At 45.6% G+C, this 24,632-nt stretch overlaps 1 protein-coding gene across 1 annotated transcript in view; it reads right to left on the bottom strand.

Annotated features, from left to right (window-relative positions):
* The window catches only part of LOC147627625 (uncharacterized), a 122,904-nt gene that overhangs the window by 63,953 nt on the left and 34,319 nt on the right, over positions 1-24,632 (bottom strand). Inside the window, exons 11-17 of the mRNA XM_086814536.1 lie at positions 24,127-24,208; positions 23,910-24,022; positions 22,577-23,809; positions 21,449-22,447; positions 20,946-21,281; positions 20,577-20,835; positions 12,281-12,503 (exon numbers count right to left, since the gene is read on the bottom strand). Coding sequence (XP_086670662.1) covers positions 12,281-12,503; positions 20,577-20,835; positions 20,946-21,281; positions 21,449-22,447; positions 22,577-23,809; positions 23,910-24,022; positions 24,127-24,208 — 3,245 coding nt within the window. The remainder of the gene's footprint in view (positions 1-12,280; positions 12,504-20,576; positions 20,836-20,945; positions 21,282-21,448; positions 22,448-22,576; positions 23,810-23,909; positions 24,023-24,126; positions 24,209-24,632) is intronic.

Genomic DNA, 24,632 nt, shown 5'->3' with positions numbered 1-24,632 from the left:
GCCACCGAGGTTAGAGTGGTCAAGACTTACGAGGAGGATGGGGGAGCCCTTGCCCTTCAGGTCTCCCACCATCGTATTGCAGTAGTACCACTCACAGCCCCACCTGCATGTGTCTGGCGACCACGCTCATGCCAGCGATGGGAGATTTACAGTAGCATAGCATCTTGGCACATCTGGCGTGCTAGATGTAGCGAGGCCATCATACCCACACTCTACCGGCTAAGACCATCAAGAGCATATGGCTCGACATCATTCACACCCTCTGCTTCCGGATGCGATCAGTGGGGGAAGCTGCAGGGAGGTTTTGACCGCATGCGGAAGTGGCGAGAAGCCTTCTTGAGACTGTGGAGGCCTAGCCGTTTCCTCACAGATAGAGGCGGTGACCCCATTTGGCATTACAAACCACCTGTGTGGTTGTTTCCCCCTCCCTCCCCCTGTATGAGATAGCCTTCTCCTCATAGAGCGGCCAACCGGAGGAGAAGCATCTCTCTCCCTTATGATCACTTGTTTTCCCGCCCTTATATGAGGCGAGTGTCACCAGCCTGGACATTTCCCAGTCTGAAAGAGGTCTGGTGGACTCCAGGATGTTTAAAATATTTGGAAAGTACAAGCTTTGGAATGGGGGATTATCCTAGAATACAAAGGACCACACACCTAAAATTTAGGAGAGTTGCTATTTTTGGCCCGACTCCGATGGAAATTCTGTTCACGTCATTACATCTGGAATTAAGCAGATACCAAGAGTTGACAAAGTGCCTATGACAGAATGTCTACCGGTTGGGATATTTTTAGAGATAAAGTTTATGGAAGGACCCATCTCTTAGATTGGGACATGTGGCAAGGAGGTGGACCAAAGTGAGACAAGTGGCCTGACACTTGTTAGAAAATGGATCAAAGTGAGACAAGTGGCCTCACACTTGTCACTTCAGCTATTGTGTGGCTCTCCACTTGTCATTGTAGCCTTCTCTTGCCATTTTAGTTCATGGGAGGCCCAAATCTATAAATTGGAGCCCTCTCTCTTCATTAATAGAGGCTCTCTTGCTGCACACTAGCCTCTACCACCGTTGAAGGTTTCTCTAATGATGGCTACTCTCTTTCTCTCTCTCTTGAAGGCTGCCCATGAAGAATACCGGCTGTTGGGGACTGTTTTGGAGGCTTCCATCGCGAAGAAATACTAAAGGCAAGGGTATTCAACCATTTATTATGATTTCTAGCCATTGTATGTGTTGTACCAGCATTTGTACTTGCTGTACCTGCTGTACCAGCCACCGTACCGGCTGTACCAGCCAATGTACTTGCTGTACCAGCCACTGTACTGGCTGTACCAGCCACTGTACTGGCTGTACCAGCCACTGTACTTGCTATACCTGCTGTACCAGCCACCGTACCGACTGTACCAGTCACTATACTTGCTGTACCAACCACTGTACCTGCTGTACCAGCATTTGTACTTGATGTACCTGCTGTACCAACCACTGTACTGGCTGTACCAACCATTGTACCTGCTGTACCGGCTGAATGGAGAGTTGTACTTGCTGTACCCTTTCTATTGCATGAAGACCCGTGGTTTTTGGGGAAGAATCAGTACCCACACGGAGGTATATGGATTACATTGATGGCTCGGCATTTCTACAGCCTATGTTCCGGCTGGTAGCCTTGTGTTGGGCTGTGCTATGGCATTTGTATAGGGATAATCCGGCATCTCCCGTGGGGAGAGTAAGGCCCTCAAAGCTTGTACATGATATTATTCTCCTTGGGTAATAAAATACTCCAAAGGGGGGGGGGGGGGGTGGTCGGCCCATTCCGGCCTCTATGCGGTGTCACACGTGCAAGCTCCATTTTCAGCATTTGTGGATGTTTTGTCCTGCTTTATGTTTTATGCAAAGTGATGATGGATATGTGTTAAGGCTGTGGCCATGTTTAAATGTTTTAATATGCATTGATGGTATCAACAAGTGTGTCAAAGGCCCTAGTCCCCCGGGCACCGCTGCTACGAGTTACATTGGTATCAGAGCATAGGCTTTCTTGGAAGCGGAGGCTTCCTTCTATCAATAAGGAAGAGAAAAGATCTCAAGTGGGGACCACACTTACCATCATTGCTGTTAAGCATGGCCAGCCGCTTCATAGCTTATGAAGCAAGAGCATGAGCAGTAGACAGCTTGTTGATCTAAGGATTTATGAATTCACAGAATTTTATCGTGGAAGTGTGAAGTTGGCTTTATGTGCACACGTTTCGCACTCTTTCCATATGGATATTGTGGATTATATTATCAAGCTTACAGGCAAGCTATATGGAGATATATCTCAGGATATCTTAAGGATATGGTGACGAGATATTTCTTTTGGCTTCATGACCAACCTGGCAAAGAAAAGCTAAGTATACTTTCAGTTTGCAAAGTTAGTGCTTTTGCTATGAAGTGTTTTTGATGTTCACTAACCCTTGTATAGCTATGCAAGGAGAAAGGTGTTGTTGTTTGCCTTGAGATGGTTTCAGGGAAACATTGTTTATGGCTCCCTTTAATGGGATGAATTCTTTTCATGGCTCCCTTTATTGGGATGGAATATATCTATGGAGATTTCTTTCTTGGAGGAGATTTATATACATATTGGGCTTCACAAGCAATTTTTATGGACGAATCTGTCCGAGTTTATAGAGAAGAAATCTTTCGATATCTCATGGATATGATGCTTTTATGGATAAAGTCCACCTCTACTCCAAGGTGTGTGGTTAGCACGGAGTATGTGGTAAGAGTTATGGTATACAAGTCTATGGATTCCTGGACTTCTTTTCTAGGGATTTGGATCCATCCTCAGGTTTATGGATTATTCTTTTTGGCTCCCTTTATTTGGGATGCATTGGACTTACGGAACTCATGGTTCACTTACCTTGTGTAGTGTTCTCTTGTCCTACGTGCTCTCTTGAAGATTGTTTCTACCATGTGAGGGTGGAACAATAGAGAGCAGATGGAAGAGAACATGGGCACTTCAAAAGGTAGTGTCGAGCACAACATACCCTGTGTAGTGTTCTCTTGTCCTACGTGCTCTCTTGAAGATTGTTTCTACCATGTGTGGGTGGAACAATAGAGAGCAGATGGAAGGGAACATGGGCACTTGAGAGGGTAGTGTGAGTTGGTAGCCGAAATGCCTACAAACTATTGGTGGCCGAAATGCCTATAAACTATGTGTAGCAGAAATGCGTATGGAACACCAGGTTATCTATGCCTGCGAGTGATTGTTTTCAGGACTCCTTGTTTAGCCGCCCTGTGTAGTATTTCTCTTGTCCTAAGTGCTCTTCAAGATGTTGCTACCTTGCTTGGTAGAACATAGAGCCAATGGTAGAGAATATGGGCACTGAAGTCGGGCCGGGCGTCAAGGCAGCTCCTTGGTGATCTACGTGGATTATGATATCTAGATTTATGGGACTGATTTGTCTCGCCCATTTATCTTGGGACATGATTATGATATCTGGACTTATGGGACTGTTTTTGTCTCACCCATTTACCTTGGGACATGATTTTGATATTGGTATTATGGAGACTTATTTAGTCTCACCCATTTCTTTGGGACATGGATTCTTCAGTTATATTGGATTTTTGAGACTGTCTCGTCTCGCCCAATCGATGGGACATGATTATATCTTGAATATATGGCTTGAAGCTTAAAGTTGCGGACAACTTTTAAGAAGTTGGGGAGGATGTCACCAGCCTGGACATTTCCCAGTCTGAAAGAGGTCTGGTGGACTCCAGGATGTTTAAATATTTGGAAAGTACAAGCTTTGGGAATGGGGGATTATCCTAGAATACAAAGGACCACACTCCTAAAATTTAGGAGAGTTGCTATTTTTGGCCCGACTCCGATGGAAATTCTGTTCGCGTCATTACATCTGGAATTAAGCAGATACCAAGAGTTGACAAAGTGCCTATGACAGAATGTCTACCGGTTGGGATATTTTTAGAGATAAAGTTTATGGAAGGACCCATCTCTTAGATTGGGACATGTGGCAAGGAGGTGGACCAAAGTGAGACAAGTGGCCTGACACTTGTTAGAAAATGGATCAAAGTGAGACAAGTGGCCTCACACTTGTCACTTCAGCTATTGTGTGGCTCTCCACTTGTCATTGTAGCCTTCTCTTGCCATTTTAGTTCATGGGAGGCCCAAATCTATAAATTGGAGCCCTCTCTCTTCATTAATAGAGGCTCTCTTGTTGCACACTAGCCTCTACCACCGTTGAAGGTTTCTCTAATGATGGCTACTCTCTTTCTCTCTCTCTTGAAGGCTGCCCATGAAGAATACCGGCTGTTGGGGACTGTTTTGGAGGCTTCCATCGCGAAGAAATACTAAAGGCAAGGGTATTCAACCATTTATTATGATTTCTAGCCATTGTATGTGTTGTACCAGCATTTGTACTTGCTGTACCTGCTGTACCAGCCACCGTACCGGCTGTACCAGCCAATGTACTTACTGTACCAGCCACTGTACTGGCTGTACCTGCTGTACCAACCACCGTACCGACTATACCAGTCACTATACTTGCTGTACCAACCACTGTACCTGCTGTACCAGCATTTGTACTTGCTGTACCTGCTGTACCAACCACTGTACTGGCTGTACCAGCCATTGTACCTGCTGTACCGGCTGAATGGAGAGTTGTACTTGCTGTACCCTTTCTATTGCATGAAGACCCGTGGTTTTTGGGGAAGAATCAGTACCCACACGGAGGTATATGGATTACATTGATGGCTCGGCATTTCTACAGCCTATGTTCCGGCTTGGTAGCCTTGTGTTGGGCTGTGCTATGGCATTTGTATAGGGATAATCCGGCATCTCCCGTGGGGAGAGTAAGGCCCTCAAAGCTTGTACATGATATTATTCTCCTTGGGTAATAAAATACTCCAAGGGGGGGGGGGGGGGTCGGCCCATTCCGGCCTCTATGCGGTGTCACACGTGCAAGCTCCATTTTCAGCATTTGTGGATGTTTTGTCCTGCTTTATGTTTTATGCAAAGTGATGATGGATATGTGTTAAGGCTGTGGCCATGTTTAAATGTTTTAATATGCATTGATGGTATCAACAAGTGTGTCAAAGGCCCTAGTCCCCCGGGCACCGCTGCTACGAGTTACAGCGAGTTTGTATTTAGCCCTTCCTTTGTGGCTGTTTTTTCTTTAGCTAATCGAAGGATCTTTTTCTCGGGATTAAAAAAAAATGTTGTAAATGACAGCACCGCACCGCGGGGCCGCCGCGCGGGGGGGGGGGGGGGGGGGGGGGGAGGGGGGGGCTGAACATGACTTTCCATCCTGTCCCTATATAAAGGAGGTCAAAGGGCATGGAAAGACAAATAGATCTCTCACGCATCTCATAGGTGTTGGCAAGAACCCACGCATAGAGGCAGCTCTAGGCAAGAAGGCAAGCATCTCGAGAGCACGACCAAGTTGTGGAATCAGCAAGCTTTCGTATGCACGTAGATTAGCATGCATGAATTGGATCTAGGTCAAGATCCAAGATCATTGTACATAATCATGTTTGGAATATACTACCTTGTCTTCTATATAGGATTAGTGTTAATGTCTTTCATGCACAAGTCTTAGACTAGGTCTAACCTAGGTAGGAAAAGACTTCTTTCTCATACTACACCAAAACCTCACCTCGATAGAAAGCGACGATGCTTGGAAAAAAGAGTTACGGCATGAGTATGAGGCTATGCAAAGGCATTGCAAACGGCAAGATAAAGAATGATACAAAATGGAACAAGAGCTCCAAGCCCAACGATACAAAAGGGAACAAGAACTCCAAACCCATATGAACAAATCATGGCCAAGTATAGGCAACAACTCATAGAAGAGGACCGTTAGCGACGCGAGAAAGAAGCACGTCAAGTAAAGCTTCATGAAGAGACACATCATGTCTAGCTTCTATACGAGCAAAGCTGGGCACAAATCGAGGAAACATGGGCACAATTCAAGTAAAGAAGCACGTCGCGAAAAGCTTCACGAGGAGGCACATCAAGTCCAGCTTCTATACCGACAAAGTTGGGCAGGATCGAGAAAACATGGGCACAATTCATGGCAACATCAGCAAAGGCCAAGGAGGAATGACCTAGGGTTGTGAAGCAGCCCAAGACTGAGAGCGTTGACCCAAGAAAGGGAGAGCTTCCAAGACAGGAGTTCTCAAGAGACGTGATCATGGAAGAATTTTTCAAGGAGGTGCCATTACTCAGGATGCATGTACCAAAGCCAAAAGCCAAACCAGAACCAGAACCACAAATCGAGCAAGTGGATCTCTCCAAATCCTGTTTGGAGGAGAACAAGGTCTACTTGAAAGTTTCCGAGAAGGTAGATCTCTCCAAATCCTATTTGGAGGAGGACACGGTTGGCCTGACAGTTTCCAAGGAGTTTCTAAAAAATACATCCAAATCTTGTGAGGAGGATGAGATGTCACCAATTGGCCGACCATTTGGTCCATCTCCAAATTTGTGTCTCGTTCACTTGAGGCCAGGCCGGTGTCTCATGTGAAGAGACCAATATTTTTGCATAACATGGACAGGGAGGCAGATTGGTGCCACCCGTGTGTTAGCAGGATGGTGTCGTATGGACGGGAGCCAGGCTGGTGCCACCCGTGTATGACCTGGACTGTGTTCTATCCATGGGATTGTCACGCCATGGAAGAGCCAGTATTTGTGCCGTGTCTTGCCTATGGGACTGTCACTCCATAGGGAGGCTCGTGCCTGGATCTGTATCTTACCTATGGGACTGTCACTCCATAGGAAGACCGGGATTTATGTTTTCTGTCGTGCCATCATTGTGCCCGACAAAAATTTAGTACTTGTTCCATGAACGGGAGATATGTCCATGATATTGTTTGCACATGCATTCATGTTTGCATGCTTGGAATTGTCTTTGCGTGACTTGTATTTTTGTGTTTGCCTGTTGACGTGCCACTTACTGAGCGGGGACGCCTCACAGTGAGTCGTGAAGTTTGCTCTGTCTTCTGAGGAGTTTTGTTGCGTGTGAACAGGTGGTAAGTGTATTGCATTTGTGTATTTCATAGCATTCTTTTTAACCTTTGTTTTTATAAGGTTGAAGGTTGACACTCATTAATGAGTGGGCACCCTCCCAAATATTTCTTGGAGTACTTGGTAGGGTGGGCACCCATTTTGGACACCCACGTTTGGGTCATGGTGGGGAGGGAACCCCTCGTGTGTGGGGGTGGGTGCATGGCCACCTACCCACCCCCCACCTTGGAACCTTTGGAACTGGCCGGTTCCATGCAAGCAAGGTGAGCCGGCCAACTGTTCAACGGGTACCCCTACCATCGCTCAGGAGTGAACCTCCTCTTGCATATAGACAGCTGCGCACACGGCGACTTATCCTATCTGGCTTCACCTCGCGACTGCACCCCCTTTGCGCCTCTTTTTCGCGTGCCCCCACAGGCGCTTGCTTACAGGCTACTGTACGGCTGCGCAGGCCTCTTTTGCTTGTCCACAAGTGGCTGCACACAGTCGGCTGCGCACAGTCCCATCTCTCTCCTTGTTTTGCAAGCGAGTGCACATAGTCGATTGCACAGTCCCTCTTTCTCCTTGCCTTGCAGGTGGCTGCACTCAGTTGGCTGCACAAGCCTTCTTTCTTCCTTGCCTTGCGAGTGGCTGCATACTGATTTCACAACAAGCAAATATGGCATTCATACTACGGGGCAGCTGCTGGTTCTCCATCCTCAATCTCTCAAGTTGGCAACAACAGCAATAATAAAGACTCTTCCTTTCATACGTGGGAGTCTAATACTACTGAAGGCCATAATTCATTCTGCTACAAGGTACGTTGATTGAGATTCAAGCAAGGATCTTTAGTGTAAATCTTATAAGGGATACTCTCTACTGCTAACACCCGTCCGGTGCCGGGTAGTCCAAGCTTCTGGAGAACCACGGTCCATCGGTGCTTAGATCGGGAGAGCCAGGTGTTAGTACGGGAGCGCCTGTTTGTGCGTGGTCCTCGAACACCAGTGGGGTGTTCTCTGCGGATTCCAGTGAAGGCACGGGACCGTAGAGACTAGACTTCTTCAAGTGGATCGCTCTCTTTCGAACGTCTGTTTCAAGACTCTTGTTTGGTAACTGTATTCATTTTCAGTTGTACATGGACATCATCTGGATCATTGAACCCATGGAGCATATCACTTAAATACTCCCAATAATATATTATATATTGAGGGGGCGGGTCGGCCCGTTCCGGCCCCAGTGCTGGTGTCCATTGATCATTACTTCATTTCATTTCAGTTTTCAGTTGTTATTAAGTTGTCCATTCATATTGTGATATTTAAGTTGTGCTATTACGCATGTGAGTGTCCAACGGAGTCTATTCCCACTTGACGGGATCGGTTTCATTGGTATCAAAGCACGGTTATTTCCCTCTTCTTAGTGGGGAAACGAAACTGTGTATTGGACACCCCGCTTCTAGCAAACTTAACACAATGGACAGCCAAGGCAACCCTTTGGAAGTGCCTAATTCGAGGGACCCATCAAGTGCCTCGCGTGGTTCTGATGCTTTACAGGGAAGGCACAAGCCCCTTGAGAGGGTGAATGATAGTGATTCGAGGGGACAACCGTCTCGTGGAAAGACAGTTATGCAAGAAGAAGAGTCTAATGCAATGAGGGCTGAATTGGAGCATATGAGAAAGCTTTTGCAGACACAAGAGCAAGAGCTGAAATTTTTGCATGAAGATCCCCATGTGCAAAGTGCCATTGAAGCAAGGAAAGCCGATGCAATGGTGGACATGACTTTTGAGTCCATGGCACGAGAAGTGGGCAAGAAGCCAAGGGAGTTGGCACTTTCCTACCTCCTTCGCAAAGGTGACATCAAAGAGGGGGAAGATGGAGACAGAAATCCATCTCGCTTGAAGCATGGAGATCCCGCATCTCAAAGGTTGAGATCTTTTATGCAAAGGGAAGAGGTGAGAGTCACCTCTCGTCATGCATCTTCTCCACAAGGCACAAAGGGTGACAGGTATATGTATGCTAGTGCTCGTGGAGGGCATGATGGTCACATGTATTCAAGGCATGTATCCCAACTTCATCCCAATAACCTTCTTACCAAAAGACAAGTCAACTAGATCCCAAGTGCCATTCTTCAAAATGGAATCATATTGCTGCTCCATGGCATGCATCCAATTTTGATCCTCTTGTGCTTCATCAAATGAAACTAGCTCTTCTTCATCACACAAGCTGCTCATAAGAGCATGATAAACATAATGCCCATGGCAAGAACTAGCATGTGTTCAACTTGCCAAAAGAGCCATCATATTGCTGTCCCGCAAAGTTTGCAACAGCCAACGAGGCACCGATTTAGCTTGTTGAATTGATGTCCTCTCTTCTTCCACTGCATCATCAATGTCCGCCTGACCAACTGGCACAACATCACACATACTGTGTTGCTGATTTTCAGCAAGTACGAGCTGATTTCCAGCCATAGGCCGAGTGTCCAAATGCCCAACAGCTGGAATGTGTGTACCGTACAAGGGGAGGAGAGTATCAAACAAATTCTATGAGCGAACAGTTTGCTGTTTTTTACATTCAAGCAAAACCTAAGATGAATTCTCCACAAAGACCACGTCTGGACTAACCATAATCCACTGTGAAGCAAGATGAGATGGCGAAGAAGAGGGAAGCAAAGTGAATGTAAGCCAGAGAGGAGGGGGGCGAAGAGAATGGTAGGCAACGCGAGGGTAAGCAGGCAAAGAGAAGGGCGCGCGACAGAATAGGGAGCTCCCTAGGTTCAGCAGCCATGGTTTATTTTTCAAGGTCAATTTTCTCCCTCCCCTTATTATGCAGGCATGCCAAAATCCCTTGGGTACAGACTCGTTCATCCAAACTTTGGGTGGGGCGCAATGCCTTGTACACGTACATTCTCATTTGATTTGATGGGTTTTGCAAGAAGTGAGTATTTAGTTTAAAACTTTAATTCATATTGAATGGTTGCCAGTTCGCACAACACTAAATTATTGGGTGGATAAAGTTTTATCCAGGTGGGACACTAAATGTCCACCCTCCCAAGTGGACAAAACTCGAAAGCCCCAAAATTTGGACTTTAGGCGTAGGAAACCTCCTTATGACTCGGGGGCCTACTCAGAGTTTTTGCTCATATCTTATGACGGAAAAACCTGTTTGAAGTACTAAAAAACCTTAGAGCTATAGCTTGCTCTCCTCTACACGCTACTGCAATCAATTATCTTTATCCTACTCTTAAAGGGGAGCAAATTTTATATCTCCATAGTTGCTGGAAAATTGTTTTACAATCCATTACTAGCTATTTGCAACTGCTGTTCGACATCTTTTTGACTGTGTGTTGCCCTCATAGAGAGGAACACTATCATGTGTTGCTATCCACGAATTAGGGTTTACAAACCCAAATTTCAGACCTGCAAATTCTGCAACGGCTCTTAAATCTTAAGGATTCACTAATGAAATATTGGTAAGAATCAAAACTTTCACCTTGCCATTCAATTTCATGTGTTTCAGGTACACAATGAAGGCAAAACAATGATTCTACTCTCAATTGTGAGAGTTCTTTGGGCAAATGAAATGTATGTTGATATGCTCAAGTCACAAGTGCAAGAGGCCATTGACAAGAATGTTCATAGGTGTAAAGCTTCACTTAAGCCTTTGCGCGGTGAATGAATTTAAAACTAGTTGAGCGTCTCGGTTTGACGGATTCGCGCGTGATCACATGGGGATGGGATCCCATGGTGCTCTCACGGTGTTGAATGAATGATCACATGGGGATGGGATTCGCGCGTGATCACATGGGGATGGGATCCCATGGTGCTCTCACGGTGTTGAAGAACTGAGGGGTGCCAGTCATTTGGAAGATATTATTTGCTATTGTCTTCATTTGCATTGTGGAAAGAAGTGGTAGTTTGAGGAGGCTAGGCCTTGGGCTGCCCACGAATGATGCTTGATGTATTTCACTAATTAATGGTAATGAAAATGCCAATTTAAGGCAGCCCATCTTCTGGTCCCTAATGTTGTGCAAATGTGTCATGACGGAAAGAAGCACATCTTCTGATGTATATTTGTGAAATGATGTTTCAATGCTTATAATGAATTCAATGGTTAATTATAGTGTTTAAGTGCAAATACACTTGGTTTACACTTCTGGTTTGCTACAGTAGCTGCTGTGATGTCAACTCTTCATGTACCCATTGCGTTTAAGATCGTGCAGCCATGACGTCATCGGTTCTTGTTTCTGCTAATTTGGACCTGCAACTGTGATCGTGTCCACTTGTAAGAGCATTTATTGGACACATTCCTGCTCTACATCCGCGTGCTTGATCATTCTAGTCTTCTATGTCTTGGCCTTGCCTGCGTATGGATGCCAATGGAGTATAGATGCATGTGACAGGCTACTAGGGATTGAGCAATGAGGAACTGCTCGACTAAAGCTTTGGATTTCAAAAACCGGTATCAACAAAGTCATGCTTAGTATCTGTTTTCATTGCATAAAGTGTCATTCGAAATTAGGCATTCACCCCATGGCCTTGCATACATGGCCAATGGATCCAACATACATGTACTCTTGTGGCCTGACATACTTGGCTAATGGGCCCAATACACCAATCTCTCCTCCTCCTTTGTTCCAATGAGATAGACAGTTGCTGAACAAAACTAGATAAACCAAGCAGTGGTCCTTTTTAACTTGAACTCGGACACAAGAGCAAGTTGCACCTTTTAACCCCCTCAAGGACCAGCGTTCAAACCTGACACATGCCAGCTGCCATAGTTAAAAAAAGCCAGCTTGTTCACACTGCTGCAATGTGATTGCCAGTTTTGATAGGGGAAGTTTTTTACTCAGTTTTTGTCATTGTTTAAAACAACAGTATGCATTTCCAACGTTCACAAAAACTCTTATTTCAGTTCAAAGACTGCTACAAAGTAGTCTAACTATGGAATTGTCATCCCTGCATCTACAGGTATGCATCCATGACAAGAGAAATGCCTAAAGCCTTGCCTCAAGCCCAGGCACAAATGATTCATTGTCAAGGAATACGTGATAACTTCTCCTGCACTCTACTTTCTTCCAGATTAAATCATGTATCCGACCATTGGAAATTTACAGCCAAACATAGCACTCATTTTTGTCTGCGCAATGCATACGGGGATTCCTTGCCCATGACGGATGGGAGGGTACAATCTCCCTTTTTCACCGGCAGGGGTTCTAGAGACTCTTAATCAACAATTAGTCTGTTTTTAACAACTGCATTGATCTGTGTGAGAATAAATTACAAATCAAATCACAAACCTCCTAAAGTAGCCTGGCTGTGTCAATCGGGCAATGAAATAATCCACAGCATCTGTCGCATAGCGATTCAAAAACTTTGTCAAGGGTAGCCGATAGGGACTGTTGAGTTCACTGTAAATCTGTCCCTGGAGTAAAGCCGCTTCTAACTGCATTGTGAGGGTCACAAGCTCATCCAGAAACTTTCCTGCTGCTGCTGGAAGAAGATGGAACAGCTCAATAATGGCTGCAATGATCAACAACAGAAAAGACAAGCAAGTTACTGAAATGCATGAGCTGCGGAGTAAACCACAATAAATTTCTAAAAAGAATAAACATCTCTTACTTTTAGAGAGACCAAAAAGCAATCTTCATAGGTTTGCCCACTGCTAGACATAGAATGATTTTGAAAACTCTCATAAATATAGCATAGCATAGCATAGCATAGCGAGAGAGCATGCTTGAAATGCACAAGTAATCAATGACACTAGGAAATGGGGTTATAGTCATACTTCGGCATGAACATCATCAAAAGGGGAAAACAGAGGCAACAGGGGGCTGTTTTCCTAAAGGGAGTAAATGGAGTGTTGGCAATCTCCTCATGCAAAAGTAAATTTGCCTAATGCCGCACATGTTCCAATAAGTCACGCTCATGCCAACAAGCAATTGTCCTGCATACGCTTACAAAAGCCTGCTCACAAGAAAGGAGAATGGCATGCACCCACCTTCAAAGATATGAGAGACCACTCTTGGAAATGTTCATAATAGCAGGCTGACTAATGAGTTTAAAGTTTGGCTCCTGCTCTACTTCCAGTATTAAAGTTACTAAACTTTTCATCATTTGCTTTGATCTGTATGCTCCAATCATTTATCACAATATACGCAAACACAAACAATTGTGCAGCAACAGGTCTCAAACGCCTCAGCGAATCTCTGGAGATTCCCAACATCTCCGAATAGGTATGCTGTAGTGTCATCTGCAAACTCTGAGTCCAGCAGCTCCTTCTGAGCATTGAGGGCGAGACCGAATCCCTTCTTGAGCGGAGAGGAAACTACTCATGGCCTTGGCGACGAAAAGGAAAAGGTAAATCATTGAAGGCTGCTCGAAGGCCACCTTCCATGAGATCCCAATGGCAAAGAAAGAAAGAAACTAGAAGCCCGTCCGCGCTCGGGTATTTGCCCCTGGGGAGAGCCATCAATGCCTCCGCCAGCTCCTCTATTGTGAAGGGAGTCAATAAAAAGGATCATAGAGCGGGAGGAACCAACTCTCTCGTGTGCCCTAGACCCTCTCACGCGTGTTCACCTGTGGGGATAATGGGGCGCCCGTGAGGAGGGATCGGAAAAAACCCGTCGCTCGCGATGGCTCTCACCTTGGGGGGGGGAGGGGGGGGGGGGGGGGGGGGGTTGTTTCAAAAACAATAACTCCATCCTGGCCTCGCAACCTGCGAATACCATCTCTCCGCCTATGGGGGCATGCAATCTCAAAGAAGTCCCCTATGGATTTGTCAACCATAAACCTTAGTTATAAAATACCAAAAGCTTTTAATTAAGTTTTGGGGCAATTATCACTTGTAAAACCCATGAGACAACTCTCTAGGCCCAAATAGGTTGTGGACACACGTGCCCACAGCGTGCCTATGCATCCCCAATCCCATTGACAAACACAGGGAGAAATTCCACGCATTGTCAAGGCAGCTAAACAATGTCACACTTTTAAAAAAAGGTCAAACATTGTTTGTACTTTCAATAATTCAGCGTGTACATGGCCGAAATTTTCACACAGGCACCACGGATATCGCCTAACCTTCACAAGACGTGATATCCATATGGGCTTCGCCTGACAGCCAAAAACGTATTGCCATGCCCGTATGATCCATACGCATGCGCATGTCCCAAGATATTAGGGGTTTGTGACATTCTGTCCGGCTTCTAATCTGTTGCCCGCAACTAAAAAGCTTCGAGATAGGCCCTTAGATGTTCCAAGTACTTCTAAAAGTAGGTCTCATTCATGCATTTCACTTCCAAAGCTGGGTAGCTCTTGGACTTCACAAGATACCTACGGACAAGTTTGCCACCAACAGCTTTCTGTTCCTTTCGAAAAAAAATATGTCCAGATTGTAAAACCTCTTTGAGCTCATCCACTTGTGGTGGATCTTCCAAGGCCGGCTCCTCCACTAGTATCGGTCCCACATATAGCCTCAACAAGCTCACATGAAAAGCATTATGTATATTTCAATGATATGGAAGATTATGCTGAAAAGCATCAAACATCATTGATCTTTTGCAAAGTCTAGAAAGGCCCATAGTACATTAAAAGCTTAGGGTACTTCCCCTCTTTCGCTAGCCTCTTCCGAAGGTGCGCTTTCTCAAATTTCAACAATACCCAATCACCTTCTTTGAATTCCACTTGCCTTCTATGCTTATCAGCTGCCTTTTTATACTTTACTTGAGATGTCTCTATGGCTGTCTGCACCTGTGAAAATGCAATATCCAGATCTCAGATATACTCATATGCTGCAAATATCTCATCCTTAGTCATAAGGATGGTGTAAGGTCTCTTTAGACCATGCACAAGGATCATCTAACCTAGAACTGAAACCCTGACGAGGTTTCATATACCCAACATGCGCATCATAACATGACCGCGATAGATTGTGGCTAGTGACTCACCACCCAATGGTAAGAGTCCTCCGAACTCACCCTCGAGCCTAAGGTCTGATTGTTGCAAGCCTCCTTGGTACCGATGACCCCAACCTAGGGTCCTATACCACTAGGCCGAACCATCCACCTTGCAGCTCCATGGCCATGAGGTCTTGCACACCCCTGGTAGCCCCCCCTGTCTACTATGTGGATACATAACTCATAAGTGCTCCCAAGGTCAATAACTTAGCTATTATTGTCCCTTGCTTTATTTATAAGCTTTGCTGCTTTATTTATAAGCTTTTAGCCATTATTAGCTTTAGGCTATTAATTATAAGCTCTTAGCCAATCTAGACCTCGTCTTGCTAGCACCCTTAGCCCACATAAACCCTCCACTTCCCCATGTCCCACTAACCCTAACCTGGGTTAGCCCATGTCCCTAGCCCTAACCCTACGTAGAAGTATGCACCGTGTTGTAAGCAAATTCAACAAGCGGCAAATATTAGGACGGCTGAATCTTCAACAAACTTTACCTTCAAACATACCCTACATGCACATTGCACGCACATATGTTTCAATGTTCTTGTGCATCTCCGGCCAAAATAAGTACCTTTCTAAAGGTTGTGTAGTGGCCAAAATACCTCTATGACCTGCATATGGAGAAGCACGTTACTCATCCATAAACTTATGGTGAAGGTTCTTCACCACACAGACATGATCTGCATCATGAGATAGCCATCCCTTATAGAGTAAGAGGGGACAGCCATACCCTCCTCTAAATCAGTCCATATTGGTAAGACCCTCCTATAGTAGACACTTGCAGCAGTTAAGCAATTCAAAGGAAACATAAAGACACTAGCATCTAGCGCACCACCCAACCGTAGAGCCAATCAAGCTCACCCCTGAGCATGGAGGTTAGAAGCATCAAAGACATGGCTCCATGTGTAAAGCTTTGTCGTCCCATACCCACCAAAACACACCCCTCCGGTATACTAATGGAGAAGTCTCACGAGCCTTGAGTCTAGGTCTAAGGAGCTTTCCCTTAAGATGACTCCAAAAGTCACTTATATAGGCCTCCTATAAACCAAGAGCCATAAATAGCATGTCTCATAAATACTCCTAACCTCCCCATTAGATGTCAAACCCTCAATCCCTTGTTAACCTAACCTGAAGTTCGACCTGTAAACCTTGCTAGGGCCTTGGGATGTAACATACTTGCCCCCTAAAGAACCATTGATGTCCTCAGCAATGAGTATGTGGAAACCATGCTTTAGACTATGCATTGATTCCCACATAGCCTCGTCCTTAGACCGGACTTTCCACTTGATCAAGTACTCATGATATATGGTATTCCAAGACCATCTAATACGTTGATCCAGGTTCCATTGTAATATACCTAGTTATGTCCTCAAGGTTAGGGATCTCCTCCGTTGGCACAATCTCATCACTCTCACCCAAATGTTCTTTCAAATGGCTGACAAGAAACACACAATGAATCTTGATTCTAGGAGGTAGTGCCAACCGGTAAGCTACATCACTTATCTACTTTGTGATGTGATAAAGACCACAACACCGAGAAGACAACTTGAAACAAAGACGTCCTCATTGTCTTAAGAGTTCAATGGAACTTTCAGGTATACCCACATACCCTCCTATATGATACTCGAAATCCGTCGTTGGTTAACGTAATATTGAGTGCGATCTCGAGTACTCTTTACACTCTTCCTTGCAATTTTCAGCTTATCTTGCATATCTTATAAGAAATCCAACTTGACTCCCTTAGTCCTACGGCTATGGGTGACCTCGGATGATCACCGTACATATGCATAAATGGACTGAAACCAGTCGCCGCATAGTTACTACTTTTATAAGCAAACTCAATCAGTGGGAGATATTACTCCCACTCAAACTGTCTCTTGGAGACATATGCCCCCAACATATCCTCCATAGTTTTGTTAGTCCTTTCCGTATGACTTTGACTTGGGATGACATGCTCAAGCGCCTTCCCAACTAAAAAAACACTGATGCCAAAATTGTGCAGTGAATTTGGGATCTTGGTCATTGACGGTCTCCTCAGGCAACCCATAGAGCATATATAACAACCGTTCCACAAAGAGTTGAGCCAGCTTGTGGCCCTTTACCAGGACTTTATAGGGATAAACCTAACCATCAATCGGTCTACAATGAATCATGGCTCCTACTAGTCGAAGGTAAGCCCACTACAAAGTCCATCAAGATACTTTGCTACCTGTTCTCACGAATTTGCAATGGATACAACATACCCTCAGCTCTAAGCCTCTTTGCATTATCGAGCTAGCACTAGGCACACTTCCGCACATAATTCTCTATAGGAGATTTCATATGTGGCGAATAGAAATGCCGGCCAACCAAGGTCAAGGTTCTTTGTATATCCGGGTGCTCTGCTTTAGATGCATCATGGCACTCATACAACAATATCTTAGTTTAAAAGTCCATATCGTTGGGTACACAGACCTTGCTAGTCTTTTTTTTTCCAAGAAAAATATCCTTCTATAAGTTAATGAAACAACAACCACGATGGGCTAAGTACAACCACAAAGGGCTAGGCACAAACTCGCCTCCATGTACGAGGTGGGGATCAAATAATCAAAAGGTGGAGAAAGATGCACTTCTCCTCCGGCTGGCCGCTCTATGAGGAGAAGGTCTATAATGCCACCTGGGATCACCATCTCTATCGGTAAAAAACGGGCCAGGCCGCCAGAGCCTCAAGAAGGCTTCCCGCCGCTTCTACATGTGGTCAAACCCTCCCTACAACTTCCCCCATTGACCGCGGAGGGTATGGATGATGTCGAGCCAAATACTCCTGATGGACTCCGCAAGCAAAGTGTGGGTACCTTTGATGGCTTCGCTGCATCGAGCTCTCCATATGTGCCAGGCTACAATGCTACTGCAAATCTCCCATCTCTGGCATGAGCCCGGTCTCCAATGATGAGTAGATGGGACTAGCCACTGAGGCCCAAGCGACAGTGTCCCATGTAATGGTACGGGTCGAGGTCTTGTCCATCATGAAGAAGCGGAGGATCCGCTGGCGAACCTGTTGAGCTTTCAGGCAATCCCAAAGACAGTGTCGCTGAGACTCCTCAGGGTGGGTGCACCTCAGACAAGCTATTGGTCGACCACCAATGGCCAACCACGTGCCAACCACCAAGCTCCTGTGTGCCGTCAACCAAAGAAAGAGTGTGATCTTTTGAGGATGAAAACTATCTCAGAGTCTCTGAGAGAACGTTGTGAGAGGCCCTCTGACTGCCAATGTAGTGCTGCTGCCGGGGTGCCATCAACCTCCGACATCTGAAACCTATGACCTAGCCACGCTATGTATGCAAAAAAGGGGGTATCCAGAGTCTCCTTTCGATCTGCAGGATCACGCCAACTCCACTCCCCTAGATCCCATTGGAGGCGCATGAGGGTCCGGCTCTCCCAAATCCATAACCACCAGAGTCTCTCCCTAGCCACCTTGGCCGGTGGAGGGTCTATGTGCCTGAATTCCGATCACCCTCACGCTCTGTAAGGTGCAGCCACTAAAATCCTCCAAAGAGTGCTCTGAACTCTCTAATCTACCATGGGGACCAGTAGAAAAAGTGAGCAAACCACAACCCTCATCCACGCCATGGACTGCCAAGAGAATTATCATGCCTAGTAAACACGCCTAGCCACTGGGGGGGGGGGGGGGGTCTGGGATAGGTGTTAGCCACTCTTGAGGAATAGCAGAGTCGATGTCAAGACTAAGTCTTTCTCTACCCCTGATCCCTGCCAAGCCTCTCTCCTCAACCTCCGGGGGCAGCTGTCTGTGTGCAAGCCAATCACCAAGGGACTTGGCGAGTCCTATGCTCAGTGCTCCCCATGATACATGAGGTCGGGCCCCCAACATATCGCCACTGGGTAAACAGATCAAGGGGTTCCAGATCAGGGGCTGCCGAAGGCGAGCCTCTGCGGCTACTGGAGCTAACTGCCTAGGGCCGGCCTGAGGTAATCCCAAGCTTGGGGTAGGCTGGCTGCATATCTGTCCTCAAATGTTGGGCTGAATCCGCGGGCCCAGATCTTAGTGAAGATCCATCTAGTGCTCTGAGGCTAGGGGGGGCCCAGGCTCAGGGTACGGGCTGAAATCCGGGCCAAGAGGAAGTCCTTCCAGGGCTCACCACCGGGAAGGAGTCCTCTAACAATCACTTTGCTGAGCAGGGCGCAACTTTGAATGGCGGGGTCAATAACGCCTAGACCCCCTCTACATCACGACTAAATGATCACTCTCCAGGCCAACTTAGCCCAGGTAAGCCTCCTATCACTGCTGGCCCACAAGAAGTTCTGGATCAAACGTTGTACTTGACCAATGCATGCTCGGGAGAAGGCCCAACACGAAGTAATGTACCACATGGTGGCAAGGACCTAGTTTGCCACCACCACTCGACCAGCTAGAGATAGCCTCGTAAAACTCCAGTACAAAAGCTTTTTCCGAATGCTCAGAAGAAGAGGGTCAAGCTTTTGATCTGGAGAGATATCGATGCCCACCTAGCATCCTAGATAGCGGACTAGAGTGCCCCTCGGAATCCACTAGAAAGCCTCAACTGGGCGCCAAGTTGGGGCGGGTGCAGAGCCTACCCAGAAACCACACGACTTGTGCCAGTTGATCTACACTTCTGATGCGCAGCAAAAGATCTGAATCGACTCAGCGTATCTCTAGAGATTCCCAACATCTTCGGATAGGTATGTTGCTGTGTCATCTGCAAACTCTGAGTCTAGCACCTCCTCCTGAGCACGGAGGGGGAGACCGAATCCCTGGAGTCCTGTCTCTTGAGCAGAGATGAAACTGCTCAATGCTCTCATTGTATTATCTGTCAGGGGGCCAGGGGATGTTGTCCTAAAGGCAGAGAACTGCAAAAGTCAGAAGCACTGTTAGTGATCTCTTTTCTATGCAGAAGTGAAACTGTCTGGAGATGTGTGCAAGTAGTACACACTTCCAAATTAGTACAGCCTAACATCTCACAATTGTGCAGCTCACATAGGAAGACTACAGAGCAGCAATCCAGCTCACGGACACTGATCGTTCTACAAAACTCTTGGAAAGCCTGCCCAAGGCTCAAGTGCACCCCCCTTCCCTCGGCAGCTCCAACCGAGCCTAAGACAAGACAGACCACTAATGAAAACCTTCTTAGCAGCAGGCGGACTAATGAGTTCCAGGTTTGGCCAGAACTCCATACTCCTCATCCCTGTCTCCTGCTCTACTTCATGGATGGAAGTTGCAGACGTTTTCGTCCTTTGCTTTGTTCTTTATGCTCTAATGATTCAACACCAATAATATGCTCTTGTTGCACTACTATCCTTCATCTTCCAGTCAAAGGTGACACCTCAACTCCATCTTCAACACCAATAATATGCTCTCGTTGCACTACTATCCTTATCTTCCAGTCAAAGGTGACACCTCAACTCCATCCACAAATCATTGCAACATGATCGCTCACTCCGCTAGAATAGAAATATGCAACTCTTTTTTAGCACAACAGTAACAATAGTCTAATAAAGCTCTTTTGTAAGACAAACCTCCCTAGGGCTGCTCAATATTTTATTGAAAAAGCTCCACAGTCAGCCTTCATTCTGTGACTTTTTCCCCTTGGCAAATATTAGTATCAGCAAAAATTAGATGATATACCTGCAGCTATTTTGGGCTCCTCTCCAGCTTTCCATGATTTCTGTGACTGGGCAAGCTTTTCTGGTTCTAGCCACTTCCTTAAATGTTCCATGAGCTTACCACCCAGGGTAACATTGAACCAGTTTGACAAGAGCTCCAGCAAGCGAGCTAGCCCTTGCAACAAAGGCATGGTAAGGCTTCTTGTATGCGCAAGATTGACAAGAATTGGCCTAAGACTGCTCTGTAACAAGTCCTTTGGCATTTTTTGCTGCTGAATTACCTGCATTACACGATCGGGTCAGACGGTGAGGGAAAGAACAATTATGCCCAGATGAAACACGAAATCATTATTCTCTTCATTGATAGGAAACAATCAGACAAGGAATTCACCTGACGTAGTCCCTCTTTAGCAACAGCCACAATCTCAGGAGTTCGACAGGTTAAGGATTTGAAGAACATGGCTATAATTCGCGAGCGTAAATCTGCATGATTTGGTGTTTTAAAATCAGCCCAGGCCATTGCAGTGCATAACAGCTCAATGCAGGCCGTTCGAAGCTTGGTTAGTGTCACTGCCAACTTTGGGTTCATGAATTTGCCAATAAGCACACTCTCATCCGTATCTGCAATTTGCAAAACCTCTTGTAGAAGGTTAACCAGCTCAGGCGTCATCTTCAATAGTGGTGGCCTCAGTGCAAGACAGAAGTTCAGAGCCATCACTGTTCCAACCTGGATCAAAATAGTCGGGGGTGAATACAAAGAATCATTTACCCATTATGCCCTATTTTTACAAAGTCATTATATACTGTGGCTTACAAAGGCATTCTTTATTGTGGCTTTTAATAAGCCCAACACTTTTGAACTGATGCAAACAAATAAGAAGTGCACGACTGCACCTGCTGTTCAGGATGCTTAGTGCGAAGAGGTCTTATAATAAGGGGTTGAAGCAGTGGATGATGAAGAGGCTCCAACAATTCTGAAACCTCCATGCCTGTCCTGCTGGCAAGCAACGCGAGGCATGACTGGACATTTTTTCTGACAATGTGAGTGGCATTTGGGTTGAAAAGTTCTGCTGCCAGCACATCAACCACACCTTGAAAGCTCTGACGACGAGGCTCATTTGTTGATTCTTCCACGTTATTCGCCACTCTCAAAACTTGTGTAAGTACTTGACTAGCCTCTTCTTGCTCTTTATTTGCATGATGTGGAAGCCGCTTCAACACATATACCAGGGCACGCACAGCTCGTACTTGAAAAAGGCACAGGGTGTCAACTGTAGCCTTACCTACAAGAGCCCCCAACCCCGTGACACCACCCATTTGGGCCTGCCATGTGCTACCATAGCAGCAGTGCAAGAGCCTTGGAAGAAGCTGTTCAAACACAGGAATACGGACTCCCGGTGGAGGTGAATAAACTGGGTTCATAGAAGGACTACTCACCATCATAGGAGTTCCAGGTGTGCTGACGCCTCGAAGCGTCAATACACCGGTGTGCTTAGAGCGAGCAAGGAGGACGAGAGTTTCTGCAAAAATGTTCAAACCATTCAATGCAGCTTTAGCATGTGACCGGTTCTCATCTGCTAGCACAGCCACCAAGGCATCCAAAAAGATCAATGGATCAAGCTCTTTCAAATTTGCTTGAGACTTGCTTCGGGCCTTGGCACTTTGAGCTCCACCCAAATTGGGTCCAGTATTTTGGCCTGGGACAGCTGGAGGCACGGCTAAAGAATCCACATGAAATATCATGGCAAAGTGACGGCAAATATTTGGAATAAAATCATCCTTTGCATCCTGTAGTTCAGTCTCAGCACTTGCAGCAATAACCGTCATCAGTAAGATTTTGAACACAGTTCTCTCTGCCATAAGCTGTGTTTTGGTCTTCACTCCAGAATCCGCCTGAACAGGACAGTAAGGAATTGGGATCAAAGACTATGAAGTAGTGCAAGGCATGACATTGGAAAAGAAAAACGCAGTCCTCTTAGCGCATACAACATAAGTCTAGCATATGGCCAAGTTGTAATTTACCTTCATATTCAAAGTCTCTGCTTTGCGTCTTGATGGATCGATAGGTGTCAGAAGCATGGTGCTCAGCTGGCCAGAAGTTACACCTTCATTCCCAATGTTTCCTTTCAGGTTTAAAACCAGACAAAGGCAAACCCTCAAAAATTTCAAAGCATGCTTCCGATAGAAAGACTCTACCCCAGGTTGGGGTTGCATTACTGCAGCTCGAGCAAGGTATATGCAGCGATCCAATGGTACCAAGAATGAAGTTGTGGGTTCAAACGTCAAGATTAGCCTCAATCCATGCTCTGGATTTTCTTTGCAGTCGAGTGAAAGAGGTTCTTTCAAAAATCTACGGTTTCTGCCACCCAGCTTCCCCAGCAACTGAAGTGCCTTGGCACCCCATGGGTAAGACTTCGGGCGGAGGTGTGTCCACAATGTCAGAATGAGTTCTGACATGACCTTTGCCATACTCGGTTCCAGAAAATCAGGATTAAGGCTGTCAATCCAAAGCTCTAATGTTCTTAAACCAAGCCCCACAAGGTCTTCACTGCCTTTTAAAGCCAAAACAAGAGGCTTCATCAGCCTTGGAAGATGAGGGAGAAGAGAACTCAACCTAGCAGGCATTATGAGACAAAGTTCTAAAACCAGATCAATCATTTCAACCCCTGTAGGCCCTTCCAACATTGCCAACAGCATGTTAAGGCATGGCTGTAGATACGGGATAAATTCCCGAAAAAGTAGTTCAAACTTTCCACTAGAGAGAGAGTGGAACATCGTACGAAGCAATTGCATGTACCCCTGTGGTTTCTCAACTTCAGTTGCGCACTTAATACAAGTTTCCATCAGTGTTGCAATATGAGGCTGAAGAACACGTTCACAATCCCCTTGGCTCTTTGCTACTGCCACAAATAGATATCTGAAAAGCTGTAACACCAATTTTGCAGAAGGTGATTCTGGTTGCTTCAGTAACTCAAGCTTGCTGGTTACCAGAAAGTTGACCAGAACATCCGCAAAGTGCCGCACAACTTTTGGAGTCTGGAGAAGGGTTGAGAATATTTGCAGGAGCTGATTATTACTGATCATACATTCAAAGAGATGAGGCATACACATGGAGAACATGTCCATCAGATTCCTGGGCTCCATGACTGCAAAAACAGATGAATAGTGTTGGAACATGTCTCTCTCCTCATCCTTGTCTCTGAAGAGGGCAAGACAGTGAACCCCACTTTTCAGAATCCCCGTAGCAAGTCGTACCTGGCAAACCATAGGCAGCCAGAAAACCTTTCAATCATGAATTCTTGCTTCATCTTTGAGTATCAGACTGGAAACTATAGCACTGGTATACTTAACTAACCTCATCTTCTCTCATGCCCTTTGGACCGATGGTATTACCGACAACTGATGCCTGGCCTCCTTGCATTTGTGGTGCATTGACAAAGGTTATGCTCCAAACAAGGGTCTTCATGCCTGCATCAAGAGTCTTCATTATCCACTCAAACATCTATTTAAGTAAAAAATGGAGCAGTACAAATTGACTCAGCGAATTTTGACATCCTGGTTGAATCCAATACCCATGACTAGCGATTTGATTAATTGTTTACAGTCAGCGACTTCCTTTGAATGCTCAGGTGGTGGTTGGAGATTGAGTGCGGTCTGAAAAACCAAGAATTACGCTTCCTAGTATCATAAAATTTAACTGCTACAATACTAATTACATCAAATAAAGCAAAAAATAAACAATAGACCTACTTGCAAATTTTCAAAAATGCAAAAGAAAAAGGAAGGTAGGATGTAGGATGATGCCAACACTATCAGTGGCCCTTGCTCGAGTGGCTTGTCATATTATGCTCAGGAAAGAACATGATTTGAACCCCAATATCTAGCTTTACATACATAACATACATATATGTGTATCTATTGCATTGTCTATTGTGCTTTGTCCTGCTATCTCTCTTTGCGATGTGCCATATTCTTATATGGTGCATCCAAAATCCCCAAAATCATGAAATGCATTTCTTGGTTTTTGATTAGAAGTAATCAAATAATGTTAAACCCTAGAAATGAGCATCTCTATCCA

The sequence above is a fragment of the Cibotium barometz genome, chromosome 20 (assembly GCF_041138505.1).
Source record: "Cibotium barometz isolate CiBa-2024 chromosome 20, ASM4113850v1, whole genome shotgun sequence".
NCBI classification, from domain to species: domain Eukaryota; kingdom Viridiplantae; phylum Streptophyta; class Polypodiopsida; order Cyatheales; family Cibotiaceae; genus Cibotium; species Cibotium barometz.
This window is presented reverse-complemented; position numbering and strand designations above follow the sequence as displayed.